Genomic DNA, 16887 nt, shown 5'->3' with positions numbered 1-16887 from the left:
TATGCCAGTACCTAAAGACCTAACTGGTATTTTCCTTGAACACATGGACGCCCTGAACACAGCTTTCATTGGGTGCATCCGCACAATCAGGATTAACTGACTTGAGTATAGAGCTTAATAAAGAGATAATAGAGATCCCGACAGGTACATAAACAACTTCTTGTTCACTAACCTGAGTATTTTTGATGCGATACAAGGGCTATTTAGATTTATAAACAATTTTTACAATAATTTGACTGAATGTATGCTTTGAAGAACTCAAATTGCATGTATACAAAAAATAACTGATGCATAAGTATGTATCTATAAAATACATTTGTATCTATTACATTAAGTAATTTATCTAACACAGTGTTCTATATGTGTTATGTCAGTTATTCTCTTATAAAAAGCCTTTATGTAACTTGTTACTTTTTTTTCTATTTAATTATTATATACAGTGCCTATAGAAAGTCTACACCCCCTTTCAAAATGTTCACCTTTTGTTGCCTTATAGCCTGGAATTAAAATGCATTAAAAAATGTTTTTCTACACATCCTACCCCACAACTTCCAAGTGAAAAAAATATTCTAGAAATTTGTAGAAAATGAATTAAAAATAAAAACTGAAATAGCTTGTAATAGCAATCCTAAATTAGCTCAGGTGAAAACAATCGCCTTCAAAAGCACACACCAAGTAAAGTGGCCTCCATCTGTATTAAATAAATTCAGCAGTTCCTGTAGGTTCCCTCTGCTGGGCATTTCAAAGCAAAGGCTCAACCATGAGCACCAAGGTGCTTTCAAAAGAACTCCGGGACAAAGCTGTTGAAAGGCACAGATCAGGGGATGTGTATAAAAAAAATATCAAAGGCCTTGAATATCCCTTGGAACATGGTCAAGACGATTATTAAGAAGTGGAAGGTGTATAGCACCACCAAGACCCTACCTAGATCAGGCCGTCCCTCCAAACTGGATGACTGAGCAAGGAGGAGACTGATTAGAGACGCTACCAAGAGTCCAATGGCAACTTTGCAAGAGCTACAGGCTTTTATGGCTAGTCAAAGTGTGCATGTGACAACAATATCTCAAGCAATCCACAAATCTTGCCTATATGGTAGGGTGGTAAGAAGGAAGCCATTACTCAAGAAAGCCTACCTTGAATCCCATTTGAAGTAAGCAAAAAAACACTCAGGAGATTCTGTTGCCATGTGGCAAAAAGTTTTGTGGTCTGACGAAACTAAAATCAAACTTTTTGGCCTAAATGCAAAGTGTTATGTTTGGCGCAAACCGAACACAGTGTATCACCCAAAGAACACCATCCCTACTGTGAAGCATGGTGGTGGCAGCATCATGTTATGGGGATGTTTCACATCGGCAGGGACTGGGGCACTTGTCATGATAGAAGGGAAAATGAATGGAGCAAAGTACAGAGAAGTCCTTGAGGAAAACCTGCTGCCCTCTGCAAGAAAGCTGAAACTGGGATGAAAGTTCACCTTTCAGCATGACAACAATCCAAAGCACACAGCAAAAGCTAAGGCTTTTGTGGCTAAGGAACAAAAAGGTAAATGTCCTTGAGTGGCCCAGTCAGAGCCCTGACCTAAATCCTGTTGAAAATTTGTGGCATGACTTGAAGATTGCTGTCCATCAACGCTCCCCAAGAAACTTGACAGAGCTTGAACAGTTTTGTAAAGAAAAATGGTCAAATATTGCCAAATCTAGGTGTGCAAAGTTGGTAGAGTCCTATCCCAACAGACTCACAGCTCTAATTGCTGCCAGAGGTGCTTCCACCAAGTATTATCTCAGGGGGATGGAGACTTACCTAATTATGAAATTTCAGTTTTGTATTTTTAGTATATAATTTTTTTCTCAATAAAACCCTTTTTCCCCTTTAACAGTGTCGAGTATGGTGTGTAGATAAGTGGAAAAAAAAATTTAAATGCATGAAAGTCTGAGGCACTGACGCAACAAAATGTGAAAAAAGTTCAAGGGAGTTTAGACTTTCTATAGGCACTGTATAACCATATATTTAAACCATGTATTCTGCTAAGCCTGTCCTTCCCTGCTCTCTGAACTGGAAGCACCTGGGAAAGGATTATTTGACTCCTCTTCTCTTTAAGCCTGTGTTCTTTAATTGTGTTTATAACATAATATCTTCATTAATGTGTTGCATGAATTTACTGACCTTCAAACTATTGCACACTTGCTGTAAACTGGTATTGAAACAGCAGATTGAAAATATGTGAAAGGGCAGTTGGTAGCTGGTGCCTGATTAGTGCCTGTCTTCAAGGCTGTAGCTGGACTGGGTATGAAATGATTGTTGAACATTGTCGTGATACAGAGGGTTGTGCATTGTGATTATGAATAAAAGTGATCCCCCCCCCCCCGTCTCATTTAATTAAACTAGTCAATAACTGTGGCAAAGTGGTGAGTTGATACAGATGAGTGCAGGTCAGAGCGGATACAAAATAGACAGACAATGATTTTCAGGTGCATGGATGTTTATTGGTTTGATTAACAATGTCCAGAGCCTTACGGTGAACACCTGTAAATAATAATGCTGGAGTGATACAGCGGCGTGTATCACTCTGTATTTGTAAATCCCCAGGTTTGCCCCTCAACCAAAAGTCCAGTTTGCCTACCCACACTAAACACGGAACAAAAAAAAAATTTTTTTAGTGACGGTGAATTAGTGCTAGTGGTGCAATACAATTCTCTGTTAATGCAGGGGTGAAAGTGATGTTTGGGTTGGTGCTAGCTTGCACTACAGCTCTGGATTGTGTTACTGGCAGTCTAGTGATTAAAGACAGACAGACAGTTACAACAAACACTTAATACACAGACAAAACTCACGGTTCACAGCAATAATAACACAGGCTCCTTGTAGGTTGTATCTAACCATTTACCAAGGAACAGATTATTTTGCTACAACACCTATTTATACCCTCCCTCATGAACCCTTGGTTAACAAGCGCATCGCTTCTCCAATCAGCGGATGACACGTCATTTTCTGTCCGAGTCATTGGGTTCGGGTACCGTCGCTCCACCCCTTTTCTAGCTAGCCGACTTCCACCTACCCACGGGAATAAATTGTCATGCCTTTTAGTCCAGGGCACTCTGTTCCCTTTACACAGCGCCCTCACAGGTCGGGAGGGAGAACTAACACCAAGAATAATTTGATATCTGTCACAATAACATGTACAAAGCAGCCCATCTAGACCATCACATTTCTTCTGATTCATATCACATTGTTACTTTTGGGTGTAGTTACACTCTTAGACAGCATCAGGGTTGACTGAGTTTTGCAGTACCCACAAGCAAAGCTGTTTTGTTTTTAAATTGGTAAGCTTAATGACGTAGGACATGAATATATTAGTCCAGCAGACAACTGTAATCTGTTTAGCTTGTCTGTGAATGATAAAGGAAAGAGATAATCTTGTAGAAATTACACACATGATCCCTTCACTGATGTGTTTTAAATTCCAACTGCATTCCTAGTGATCAGAGTGAACAATCTATATAGCTGCAGACACACATGCTGTGTCCTCCTCAGCCAGGTCTATCTGCAGTCTACCTTCCAAACTGTCCAGACGCTACTATTAGTCCTGATATCAATGTAAACCTAGCTTGATCACTTCTAGTGTTTTCTTTAGGCTTGTTAAGTGTATTCTTCCCCTTGCAGTTTAGAGTTTAAAATATCCTGCTCTATAGGAGTCTAACTGGGTCACTTAGTCCTTCAGAACTATTTGAGAAGACATATTTCTGCCAGTCTGCAATCCTAACTGAGGACCAGTTGAAATCAGTTTGCCCCAGTGGCAAACAACACATAACCCTTAGTGGTCACTTTAGATTGCCAAGTTAATGGCTGCGCATATTGAGAAATCACACATACAGTGCCGAAAAAAAGTTTGTGAACACCTTAGGGTTTTCACATACTTCAAACCTAAAATGCTATTATATCTTATTCTAAATACTAATAATAGATAAAGATAACCTGATTAAACAAATTATACAAAAACATGATACCTTTTCAACATTTATTTATCCACAAATGATTCAACATTTAATATCCATGAGTGAAAAGGTATATGAACCTTTAGATACAGTAACTAGTGGCACCCCCTTGAGCAGCAACGACTTCAACTAGACTGATGAGCATCAATAACTGTTTCCTATGGTCCTCATTTATTTTGATCTTGCCATGATGTGTTTCCACACACCTGTATGGTGAAGACCAAACTCACAAAGTTTCTGATCTTTATATAGGGTGGGGCCTCCCAAACTCACCCCTGAAGTTATACCTAGTTATTTATACACCTGATTCTAATTATCCCCTTAATTGATCTGATAAAACCAGGGGTTCACTTACTTTTAGACATACCCTGAATCTTAATTACTCATTGTTTGTCTAATGTATACATCATTTTGTTTCAATAGACATGGAATTGGTTAATATAAACCCTATTGGATATTTAAGAAAATACTTTTTAATTCAAGAAGGTTTTGATTCCACAAGGCTAGCATGGTAAAACTATGGAATTTCCATAATTATTATTGGGGTTCACAAACTTTTTCTCGGCACTGTAAGTATTATGGTGTTTAAGTCAGGACTAAGTTGTTCACACACTCTTTCTCTGTCTCTTTTTTGCTCATTGATTCTCTGTCTCCCTCTTGCTCTCTCTCACGTTCTCTCTCTCTCTTTGTGCCTCTTTCTCTCTCACTATCTCGCTCTGCTTCTTGCTCTCTCAGTCTTACTGTTTCTCTCTCTTGCTCTCTTGATATCTCTGTTTCACTCTCTCTCGTTCTCGCTCTCTCTTGCTCTCTTTGTTTCTCCCTCTCGCTCTCAGTCTTGCTCTCTCTTGCTCTCTGTTTCTCCCTCTTGCTGTCTCTCTCTTACTCTCTCTCTCTAGAGTCTAAGCTTTTGCAATTTATTTATATATACATATATTCTGTGTTTTATGTTTGTTGGTCCATATTTGTTGGTAATAGTGTTAAGTCTTTGTTGTTTGTTAAGCTGATCATAGATCAGCCAAAAAAAGCGCCGATATGGCGTATAGTTTGGGGGGGGGGGGGTATTGAGTCACCGGCGTGGCTGCCGCTGTGTGCCTGATATCGGGGTGTCGGTGGAGGATTGCCTGGTGGCAATAGGAGAGGTTGTGGGCTTTGAGAAAATAAAATCAGCTTTGAGGATGAATAAAGCTCTAATCATTTTTTTAAGTGATGTGGATTTGGTCAATAAGCTGGTGGAGGAGGGTTTTAGTGTGCAGGGGTCTTTTATTGAAGTTTCACCTTTAGTAACACCCGTAACCAAAGTAATACTGCCTAATGTCCCTCCCTTCTTAAGAAATGAGTTACTGGAAAGACAGTTACAAGATATGGAAAATTAATGTATCCCATTAAGACGATCCCTCTAGGTTGTAAAAATCCCAGTGTGAAACATGTTTTGTCTTTTAGAAGGCAAGCGTTTATTAAAAAATTATAAAATGACCCTTAATTTAGTTATTGAGGTATCGTGGAATTTTAACATAAAGAGGACGAATTGCGTTGTTTTCGCCAGCTCTGATACGATGATGTTTTAAATGTGGAGCTCAGGGACATCAAAGAAAACAGTGCCTGAGAAACAGAGATCGAGCTGAAGCAGAGGAGGATAAGGGAGCTCCTGGCAGGGAGGAGGTTGGGGACGATCAGGGAGAGAGGGAGGACGAGCAGCCCCCAGAACCAGCAATGCCCGAGTCAGCGGAACCAGCATAACCCGAGTCAGCTATGCCTGAAGCCGAGTTGACAACGCAACAAAAGAGACACAGCCACAGCCAAGTGCCAGCAGCCTCAGAAGAAGAGGCTGGAAAAAACGAGGAGTTTGAAATGGTAGTGAAAAAAAAGAAAAAGAAAAGCAAATGGCCTGAAGAAGGAGAAATAAAGCAGGACTGAGTTAGTGTCTGTGGGCAGTGGAGAGAAGAAGAAGAAGAGAAGTCTCCCGGTGTGAAAGTTGCGGAGAGCAGAGGCGATCCCCAACTGATGCCAGAAGAGGAGCTGACGTCTTCCCCGGCGCCTGTGCCACCTTGCCCAGAGGAAGAAAGCAGTAGAGAACCCCATCATCAGTGCTGAGTGCTGTTTCTGTGGGGAGGAGGAGACAGTTCCCCACGTTCAGTGACTGTGTCAGGCAGGTGTCTTTCTTTCACCTCCTGCAAGGGCTCCTTCAAGCTCTTGGGATGACTTTCAGCACTGAGATTTTTATTTTTGGGTTCCCCTATAGTTTTTAAACAAGGAATAAGAGTGTTTTAATTAACTTTATTTTATGGCAGGCAAAACTGGCCATTTTAAAATCCAGGAAAAATAAAATTTTAGAGGCAGGACTAACAGATGTTGTCAGACTTTTTCGTATTTTAGTAGGTAGCCGGTTAATGGTGGATTTTAATTATTTTAAAATAGTCAATAAAGGCTCTCAGGCGAGGTGGTGTGTGGGAGACGCCTTGTGCTCATTGAGTGAGGAGGGAGAGCTGCTATTTAACTTCTAGTTTTAATTGTATTTAGTTTTATTGTTTTACAGTGTTTTTACTTTGGGTTTAATCTGTTTTTACAGGAAAAGCACTGTTTAGATTTTTTTAATATAAGGTTTTTTGTTTTTGTTTACATTTTACGATCCTTTTATTTGGTTAAAATATGCTTTTAAAGGAGAACATATTTTTTAGGATTTTATGCTGTTGCCTGGAGAGGTTTCCCTGGAGCCAGCAAGTATCTTAATTATGTTGTGTTTTACCTTATTATTATTTAATGGATTTTAATTGCAATGATTTAATAAAGGATCTTAAAAGTCAACATCTCTCTGTCTCTCTCTCTTTCTCTAGGATTGTGGGATTGTGGGAGGAGCTTGTGAGGAGTTGTAGAGGAGGAGTGGAAGTAGTGTTTTTTAAGTGTTTGTAAAAACAACGATGAGGAGTTGTAGAGGAGGAGGGAAATTTGTAAGTGTTTGGATATATATATATATATATATAATATAATATACCTGGCCCCAGCGATGTGGTTCTCATTCAGCTGGGTTGTGGGGTTGAGTCGCCGGCATGGGGTGCGTTGTATGCCGGATGGCGGTGTTTCCGTGGAGGAGTGTGTGTTAGCAGTGGGAGAAGTTGTAGGATACAACAGCATACGTTCGGCATCAAGAATGAATAAAGCCATATATATTTTTTTGAACCAAGTAGCTCAAGCTGACCAGCTAGTGGAGCAAGGGATTAATGTTCGAGGTTTGTTTTTGGAAGTGTCTCCCTTGGTTTCATCACTAAGGTGATATATAATATATATATAATATATATATATATCTATTAATATATATGTAAAAATCCCAGTATAAACATAGGAGACAGGTGTTTATTATTTTGGAAAATCCAGTCGATATAATTGAAGTTGCCTGGAATTTCAGTGTAGATGGAGTGAACTGTGTTGTTTTTGTTTCATCAGACACAATGAGGTGTTTTAATTGTGGAAAGCACGAGCATCAGAGAAAAGATTTCCCGGGTAAGAGAGACAGGACTGAGGCAAGACAGGAGAAGGAAGATGCTGGTGGGGGGTGGCTCAAGGGCAGGGAGTGGGGAGGTCACTGAGCCGGATACGGCCACCAGCTCAAAGGTTGTGGAGCGCGGAGGTGTTCTACAGGCACCGTTAGCTGATGGGCTGGAAAGAGCCCATCTTCCCTTCAATACTCATCTCTCCGGTTGGAACAATAGAGCCAGAAAGCAGCAGCTGTGGTCTGCTGAGTATTGAAAGGGAGAAAGATCAGGATTTCCACAGTATTGAGATCAAAAAGCTCTATCGCCTCCGTGTCAAGACAGCCCATTTCAGGCAACTGCAGGGGCTGACTGACACTAAGTGGAGGGCTCATCTCTCTGTTGATGGAGACTTAAGGCCTATTTGGAGAGTTTTATATAAATTACCCCTGTCTAAGAGAGGTGGGGCTCTTCAGTGGAGGCTTCTCCACTGTATAGTGAGATTTCTTCATAGAGTTGACCCCAGTATCAGTAGCGAGTGCTGTTTCTGTGGACAGGAGGAGACAATCTTTCATGCCTACAGTGATTGTGGAAGGCTGGAGCCACTCTTCCTTCTGCTGCAGGATATCCTGCAGTCTCAAGGGGTTGCTTTCAGCAAATAGTTGTTTATTTTTGGCGTACCGTACAGTGTCAGAACAAGAAGCAGGAGCCTTTTAATTAATGTTATTGTTGGACAGGCCAAACTGGCCATTTTTAAATCAAGGAAAAATCAGTTGTTGGGGACAGGACTGACTGACCTGGTGAGGTTGTTTCGAGTGCTGTTGGTCAGTAGGGTCCTGGTTGATTTTAACTATTTTAAAATGGTCAGGAATCTGGCAGGTTTCCAAGAGTGGTGGTGTGTGGTTAGACTCTGTGTGCTCAGTGACTCCAGGGGGGGAGCTCAAATTTTTATTTTTGTGTGTGTATTAACTTAAAAAAAGGGAAAAGTTTTTAATTGGTCTTCTTAGTGTATTTTGTTTTTATAGTTATAGTGGTGTTTTAGAAGGATTTTAAATTTTTATTGTATAGTTTTGTGGCTTATTGGATTTATTTTTAATGTTTCATTAAAGGATCTCAAAAGTCAAAGTCTCTCTGTTGCTCTCTCTCTCTTGCTCTCACTCTCTCTTGCTTGCTTGCTCTCTCTCATGCACCCTCTCTCTCTCTCTTATACTCACTCTCTCTTGCTCTCTCTGTTTCTCCCTCTCGCTCTCTCTCTCTTGCTCTCTCTTATGCAAAAGCATTTGTTGAGAGGTAGTCTGTTTGTTGAGAGGTAGTCTATAATTAATTAATTCCTTAATACTTCAGAGACATTTAAGTTGTCAGAAGGGTTTTTCTGCAGGTCAGACAAGCAATCAGAATGAACTATAAAGTGGAAACATTGTCCTTGAGGTTGATGAAAAACATATTGATTAACTTTTTAAAAAATTTTCGCTACATCTCAGCAATCAACTGAAGAGGTAACGTATGTTAATTTTTCTGACCCCCAGAACTACTGTTTGGTTTATGTCTGTGAAAAGTGTGTGACCCTCTATTGTGGGTGAAAGAATGGGAAGATCTAGTTTCACTGCTCCCCTCATCATTGTTCATTTGATCTTTTCCTTTCTAATACAAAAGAGTCCATTTTGTGGAGGACGGGGGTTATATATACTGTTAATTTACCTATCTAAAGATAGATTATATAATTCTCTAACCAGAATGTGCAAATAACCCTAGTCTACCATTCTAGGAGCAAATTGTTTGTAGACACTGGGGGTTATTTTCAAAGGAGATTTGCTGGGAGGATAGTGCAATACGCCATTCTTTTGACCATTTTTTTTTTTTTGCATCTGTTTTTCCCACCGATTTGAGTATTTTCTAAAGCTGCTGAAAACACAGCAGGAATCTATCCACTAGTTTGGTGCATTAGGTATTCTGACACTTTCTTTTTGGCGGAATATATAATGATCTAAGAATCCAAAGTGTTGTGATAATTGAAACTTCCTCCAGTTCGCTTTCCACCTTCATCAGAATCGTCAATACGACTATCCGCCAGTATAAAAAGAGTGACAGCACTTCAGATCGAAGCAGTGGTGCTGGAACAGTTTTAATAACGTGGGTACAAGCAATTGAACAAAACTACAACCCCTGCATATGGTGGAAGCCCTGCATTAGGTTACTAAACATGTTGATAAAACAAAGCAGCATCAACACCTGCTTATCTATTTAAGTAAAACAAATCTTAAGCCCCAGTCCTTGCTACACTGTTTACAACATGCTTACCATCAAACGTGTGGAACAAACTAATCAGAATATCGGATTGTTTTGCGAATTCTCAGCGGCACCACAATGCTGCTAACTGTGGGTGCTGCTTTCTAATTAAAGGAAAGTAGGCATACATACACCATTTCTGAGGAGCCATTTCAGATTTAAAATATTAATTATAAGTTTTCCAAGGCACAGTGAGAGAGAGAGACAGGAAAGAATTGTAAAAGTAATGTGTATGTGCATGTTTTTCTTTGTGGATAGCGATATTGCTTCTGGCTGAGTAATGAAGGACAAAGATCATTTTTATACGCACACATTTGTATTGGTAAGTAAATTTGCCAATGTATTATATCTGTTTCATGACAATTTACATTTACACTTGTTTTATGACAATTTAGATTACACTGCTACATTGTCCTGCAATTTTACAGATGTTCTTAAGTGTACATGAAAAATTATATATATATATATATATATATATATATATATATATATATATATATATATATATATATATAGGGTTAATTTCATTTCTTTGGGTTGGAGAAAAAAGCACGTGTTTGGCTTGGGGTTGTATTGCGACCGATCCCATTAAGGCAATTCACTTTACACGAAGCAATCAGCTTTTTACCTTTACAGCTGGTCTTGTTTGCACTGCATTTGACTCATTTTGTCTTGCTGTTTTGGGACAGGTTTCTATTGTGTTTATATAACATTGGTAACCCATTTAAACCGGCCACCAATTAAATGCTCATTACGCATTCATTTAAAGCTCCCAAGAACCGCAGAAAATTACGAATGAAATGTGATGATATTTTTAACGGATTAACAAGTAGAACAATTCAGCATACGTTGCCGTTTCTACCGAAAACGAAATCACAATTTATAACAAAGTTTATAACACAACATTGTGGACGGTGTAGTATGATTTCTGGTACGCTTGTATTTGTGATCATTAAATCTTCTCACGACAAAAAATAAATAAAATAAAACTCCCTCATTCACTGAAAGTATAAAAAAACCATCTCTGGTTGGTTGTTGGAGCCTTTGGAGATGTCAGTATTTTGGTAAGCAGCCAGTGGTGGTTTAAAAAGGCTTCAAATCTGCGTCTAACATCACCATTACATCATCATTCATATCTGAATGATTTTTAGCAGCGCCGTAGCAAAAGGGCTAATCTAACCAATCATTTGAGAAAATGTAATAAGCAGGGATCCTTTTAAAATAAAAGTCTACAATTGAGTCCACCTGTCACATTACTCAAACAGAACTATTGAATAACACTACGGGAAGTATCTATTGCTGGTACACTTTGAAATTCAAAGAAAGTTACAAGCTCAGCAGTGCCATCAATCAATACTATAAACAAACTTACCACTGTACTTTAAACATTTACAAATACTTATGTGTAGTAATAATACAAACTATAGTTTGTCTCTGAGTTGGTCTTTGTCGTCTGGATGCTTTTGCCAAACTTATTGACCTGATCGTTTTCGGCATCTTTAACAGCTTGTTCAGTAACTGGATAAGTGAAGTCAGCAGCAAGCCACTTATCAACATGAAGGTGACAGTGTGCCTCATCAACCTTAAAGTTTATTTATATATATATATATATATATAGTGCCTTTCACACAGTGTCCCAAAGTGTTTTACAGTGCAATATAATCAACAACAAGAATACAGCAGAATTGAACACAGAGTACAGAGAAAGTAGTAAGATTGATAAAAAGTAAAATAACAGTTATTAAGCGAGTACTCAAAAACATACAGTAAAATTAATAAAATGAGGAGTAAAATTACAATATTAATAGATTGATATGTAAAATCAGGATTCAAAAGCAAATCTAAAAAAAAAATGCTTTTAACCTGGACTTAAAAACATTAAGTGACTCTACTTCTCTAGTGTCAGATGGCAATCTATTCCTCAATCTTGGTGCATTACAGCTGAAAGCTCTTTCTCTTTGCCTTAGTTTTTGGAATAACTGGAATGCCAGAATCAGCTGACCTTAGAGCAGGGATAGGTGGGTATGGGGACAGCAGCTCGTTTAAATAATCAAGAGCCAGACCATGGAGCGCCTTCTAAATCAGCAGAAAAATCATGACCTCTGTACACCTGAAGCAGTTTTATTAAACAATATGTTTATGTAAATTTGAAGTACAATTGCCTGTGTTCATGATCAGGGTTCCCTCTAAGGCTAAAATAAACACATTTTTCGCAGTAACTGGCAACAACCTTCGCTCTCAGTTTACTAACTTTCGCAAGTTATTATCATAAATAAACTGTCGAGGTAAACCTATTATTTTGAGAGCATTCTTACAAAGCATTAATATAAGCATATTTGTGTCTGTCTTGCAACTGATTCTCTCATTTCCCTCTGTACGAATGCACATCACATTCGAGCAGAACTCGCTCAGGCACCGGGGAATCTACTGCTGGTACATGGTGAGTGAAACAGGCTGGTAAACATAAATAAAAATCACTATACTCACACTTTGACAGTTTTTGTTTTATTTCTTTTTTAAAAAAAAACAACCATTTCAGAACTAATCTCAAGCGTTTTGAAATGTGTGTGTGTGTGTGTGTGTGTGTGTGTATATATATATATATATATATATATATATATATATATATATATATATAATATATAATTTGCAAGTTTAAGTTTATTCCTCATGTGACTTCATTCCATGCTGAAACTCAACATGGCGGCTGCACCAACGAAGAAAAAAAAGCAATGTTTCAGTAAGACAGAGCTAAAAGAAACCTGATTGTCTGTATGATAATGGTGCAAAAGTATTCTTATAGTTTTGCTGTAATTCGCATGATCATGTACGAGTCAATACCATTAAATATAATAATACCAGCCATAAAAACATGTAGAGAATAAGAAAGCAAAGACGACAACAATGTTAAAGCACTGCATTCTAATATGCTGAAAAACTAAGGTATTGCGCTCAAAACGGAGCTTTCCTGAAATAAGTAAGCTGAATTAATCGCGTATTTCATTATTGTTTAGTTTATTTCATTCCATGCTACCTGCCTTTAATGAAGCTATAATTAGCAATTTTAAACCATGGCCATTTTTTAATTGAATTGTATTTTCTGACAACGAAGAAATGAGATCAAAACTATTCTCTTGCTATACAGTCCTTAAAGGAAATTGATCACTGTGTAAAGGATGTAGTCACTACACTACACGCCATTGCTTTCATAAAGACATTCTGTCTGGAGACACGCCTCTTTTTAAATATTGCAAGTAACGCTGCAGAATTAGGAACGAAACAATTGATAAGATTAATTATGTGTTTAGATTGAAAGGGGCGCTATTTAAACTACAATTGGATAATACATAGCAGTGAACCTGTTTTAGAGCAACGAGTCAGTCAACACGCCTTTCTCAGTGTTTCATATTTTATCCTGGTTATTATTATAATGCCAGTAAAACGATAAATTTAATGTGTGGAGTACTGTACATAGGACTCTCACATGACATTGATGGACAGTTGCTAAACGGTTTCTTATTTTTTATTGTTATTGTAAATGCCAGCAGTAGTCTAAACAGTTCTTTTCAAAACACCTTTATTTGTAGGCTGAACTACTGTGTTCGTGGAAGACGGTAAATTTGATTCTTACAACTGTGCTGGACATTTGGCTTTCAGAACTGCTGTAATATAATTCTTAGTTTTTCCTGCTTATTTTAATGCCAGCAATGAGTCAAGTGATGTCTATAAACATTATGACAGGCTTGAAGTGCCTTTAGGTGCTTTGCTTATTATTACAGCAACAAGAGTCTGATTGGAAAAAATAAATAAATGTGGTAATTGTTATTAAATTTACTTATTTTAACTAGCAACATTATGTTCAAATGCCATATTTAATTATTAACACATTGCTAGAAAGTGGGAACAAATGGAATTGGCCATTTTTGAAAAACATAATTTGGTATTCCTAAGAATGGAACAATTAGTAGCCCTAAAGATGGTTACAGTTGAAGGCAGTGCAGATGCCAGTGTTTTATGCAGTAGTATGAAGCAATTTTATGCAGGCCACCAGTTAAGCATGCAGTCTATATCTATGATAACAACTGACAGGGCTGCATAGGATCAGAGGATGATTCAAAATCAGAGGCAGAGCCACAATAAATGTCTTGTTTAAATTTAAAGTAAATAGTAAAATTGTTGAGATACTTGTGTTGGAATATTGTTTCAAAATTGTATAATGCATCAAAAATATATTAAAAAGATTATTGCGTGGCTGAAAATGTTCTCAGTATCTAAAAAGCTTAGAGGGAACGCTGTTCATGATTATATATGATAGTGTATTGATTTGGTTATCAAACAAAAAAAAAGTATATTTTTTGCCCATCCCAAGTGTAAAACAAAAAAGTCTCTGACAGCATAGAAAATCCATGTTTATTCGTATTATTCTGCAGTAAATGGATTCTAGGATCCCTGGTAATAAGCTAGCCATGATGCACAAGGCAAGGCAACTCTCATATGCCTTCCCACCCCTCACCTTACTCCCGTTGTATCTCGAGAAAATCATGCAGGACCGGGCTGAGGTTCTCCTTGTAGCCCATTATTCGCCCAGTAGACGCCTCATTGGTCCATATGGCCTGTAGCTCTGGCTCTGGCCCCTGAATGGCTGTATTTGAGCCATCTGGGTCTGTCCAGTAGGGTTATTGACACCGTACAAAATGCCAGCCTTCCACACGTTCCCAGTACGGGTACAAGTGAAGCGTCTTTCAGACGTGGTGACTGCCTTGTTTCAACCCCACGACTTGTCCCATGGCAGTAATGGTGCAATTTTTTTCAGGACCTGTTTGATGAGGGGAAATCCCCCTCTATATTAAAGGTCTGTCTGGCAGCCATTCAGCTTGCCATGTTAAAATTGAGGTTAAACGTGATGCTTGATGCACTCTTGAAGCTTCCATATGAGCCCATGCATTCAGCTGAACTGAAATATTTATCTCCCAAAGCGACTGTTTGCTTGCTGTCACCTCCACAAAGCAGGTGAGCGAGATGCAGGCATTCTGCATTGCAAAAGCCTCCTTCATTTTTACAGAGGCCAGGACAAAGGTTACACTCTGTGTCAATCCTGCCTTTTACCGAAGACAATCTTGGCTTTTCATGTCAACCAGTCCGTGGAATTGGAGGCTTTCCAGTCAGAGAGCTCCAGCTCCTTATACTCTGCCCAGTGTAGGCCGTGGCGTACTATTATGACAGGACGAAAAGTTGGATGCAGTCAGAACAATCTTTTTGTCTTGTCTGCTCTGGGACAAAGTCCCATGGTCAAGCGCTGTCTTAGCAGAGGCTGTCCAAATGGATAGCAGACACAGTCAGGACTGCCTATTAGCTGGCCAACTTGCCCCCTTTAGAAAATTCACTGCCTTTTCCTCCAGGGGCATGGCAACTTTGTGGGCTTTATTCCAGGGTGCATCTATCAAGGACATGTGCAATACAGCAGTGTGAGCTACTCCCCTCTGCTAGGTTCTACAGACTTGGGTATACTGACCCATTCGGTAAAGGTTACATTTCATACTTGAAAGGGATCTTTAGGTTATTATCATAACCCTGGTTCCCTGAAATAGAAATGTAATTTTTAACCATCAAGGTCGCTGCGTTTAGGATTGCAGCATGCTTGAAGGAAAAATTACAGTGAGATGTGAGACCGCAGTGTTTTTATGTCCTCGGAGGCTGGCCATGAATGCGTTACAGGCTCATGGAGCAGATTTAATATATCTTATTCAGGTTTCGGGTATTTAAGAGGTAAATACTCATTTGGTAATGGTTCCATTTCTATTTCAGGGAACCAGGGTTATGATAATAACTTAACTTTTTATTTTTGCTGTTGTTTTAGGAAATGACCTGGGTGGTCTTCTTGATCTGGAGACCATGTATCGGGGAGTGGAGCAGCACCTAAACCAGACCCGGCGGTCCCGCCGTCACATCGCTGATGACAATTACAACATCGAGGTGCTGCTGGGGGTCGACGACTCAGTTGTGCAGTTCCACGGGAGGGAGGACGTGCAGAATTACCTGCTGACACTGATGAATATTGTGAGTACTTCTTCCTTTCACAACACAAAGAACTTCAGGTGTATTTCACTGTGCACTACCTCGAAGTCTAGCAGCAAGATAACAACCAAACATACTCAACATAGGGTGATATTCTGAGATACTCTATGAAGACAGCTACGACCATCTCTCTCTCAGTTCCTATGATGAGCTCTCTGTTAATACTGTTGTATAAAAGGCATGCAGTGCTATTCAATATCCTATAGAGGTATTTGGTATAGAGTGGCAGTACTATTATAGGGTGAAGTTTGTGTTATATTATGTACTAAGACTGTATAGTAATTCTACATTTAGTAGTGTTTACAATCTCAAACACATTTTCAATTAAAAAGTACACTTGATTTACAGTCAGCTTTATATTTTTCTATTCAGTGACAGCATCGATGCACTGTAAATGATTAAACTGTTTGAAAACCGGAAGGTCGTGAACCCTTTAGTAAATACTGTGTGTTTAGGTTATGAATGATCCCTTTCCAGTCCTAGATGTTACCCAAGTGTGGTAAAGTACCCGCCCCTGTGTGTATTTTGTGTTGTGTGTTTGGTGAGTGGAGAACGGGTGTGGAGAGGAGAGAATTAAAAGAAGAAAACTAAACAAAGTAATATATATGGCCGTTGTTTTCACTCACCTTGTTTGTCTGTTAGTCCACTGTTTGTGTAAGTGTTAGTCCGTTTTGTTTGTCTGGTTATTTTGGCCTCACATGCCATGTGCTGTTTTGTTACAACCTTTTTATTTACTGTTCTGTTCACTCAAACCATTTGCTCAGCTCCACCAAACTCCACCCCTCTCTGTTGTTTATTTCCTGGTTCCTGTTTCTGGTCTGACGTCCCCCACTCTGGCCTTCTTTGTGACATGTGGTGTCAGAACCGGGACTACCAGAACCTCCTAGACGCAGACCAGAGCAGGGACCGCAGTTTTTGGGGGAAAAAAAAACAAAAAAAAAGCAGCAGCAACGACTGCAGGAGGAGGAACTAGAGCCCAGGAGGGAGGAGACAGAGCCTTTCCCGTCCTCTGAGGAGATGCTGTACTGGGTGTCTGACCCAGATTGGAGGGGGGAGGACCACCCACTGGTTGT

At 39.1% G+C, this 16887-nt stretch overlaps 1 protein-coding gene across 1 annotated transcript in view; it reads left to right on the top strand.

Moving 5' to 3' along the window:
- The window catches only part of LOC121297237 (A disintegrin and metalloproteinase with thrombospondin motifs 2-like), a 369444-nt gene that overhangs the window by 264827 nt on the left and 87730 nt on the right, over nt 1-16887 (top strand). The window contains exon 4 of the mRNA XM_041223406.1: nt 15597-15796. Coding sequence (XP_041079340.1) covers nt 15597-15796 — 200 coding nt within the window. The remainder of the gene's footprint in view (nt 1-15596; nt 15797-16887) is intronic.

The sequence above is a fragment of the Polyodon spathula genome, chromosome 22 (genome assembly GCF_017654505.1).
Source record: "Polyodon spathula isolate WHYD16114869_AA chromosome 22, ASM1765450v1, whole genome shotgun sequence".
Taxonomy (NCBI): domain Eukaryota; kingdom Metazoa; phylum Chordata; class Actinopteri; order Acipenseriformes; family Polyodontidae; genus Polyodon; species Polyodon spathula.
Note: the sequence above shows the minus strand (reverse complement) of the source record. Positions and strands in the feature narration are given on the sequence as shown.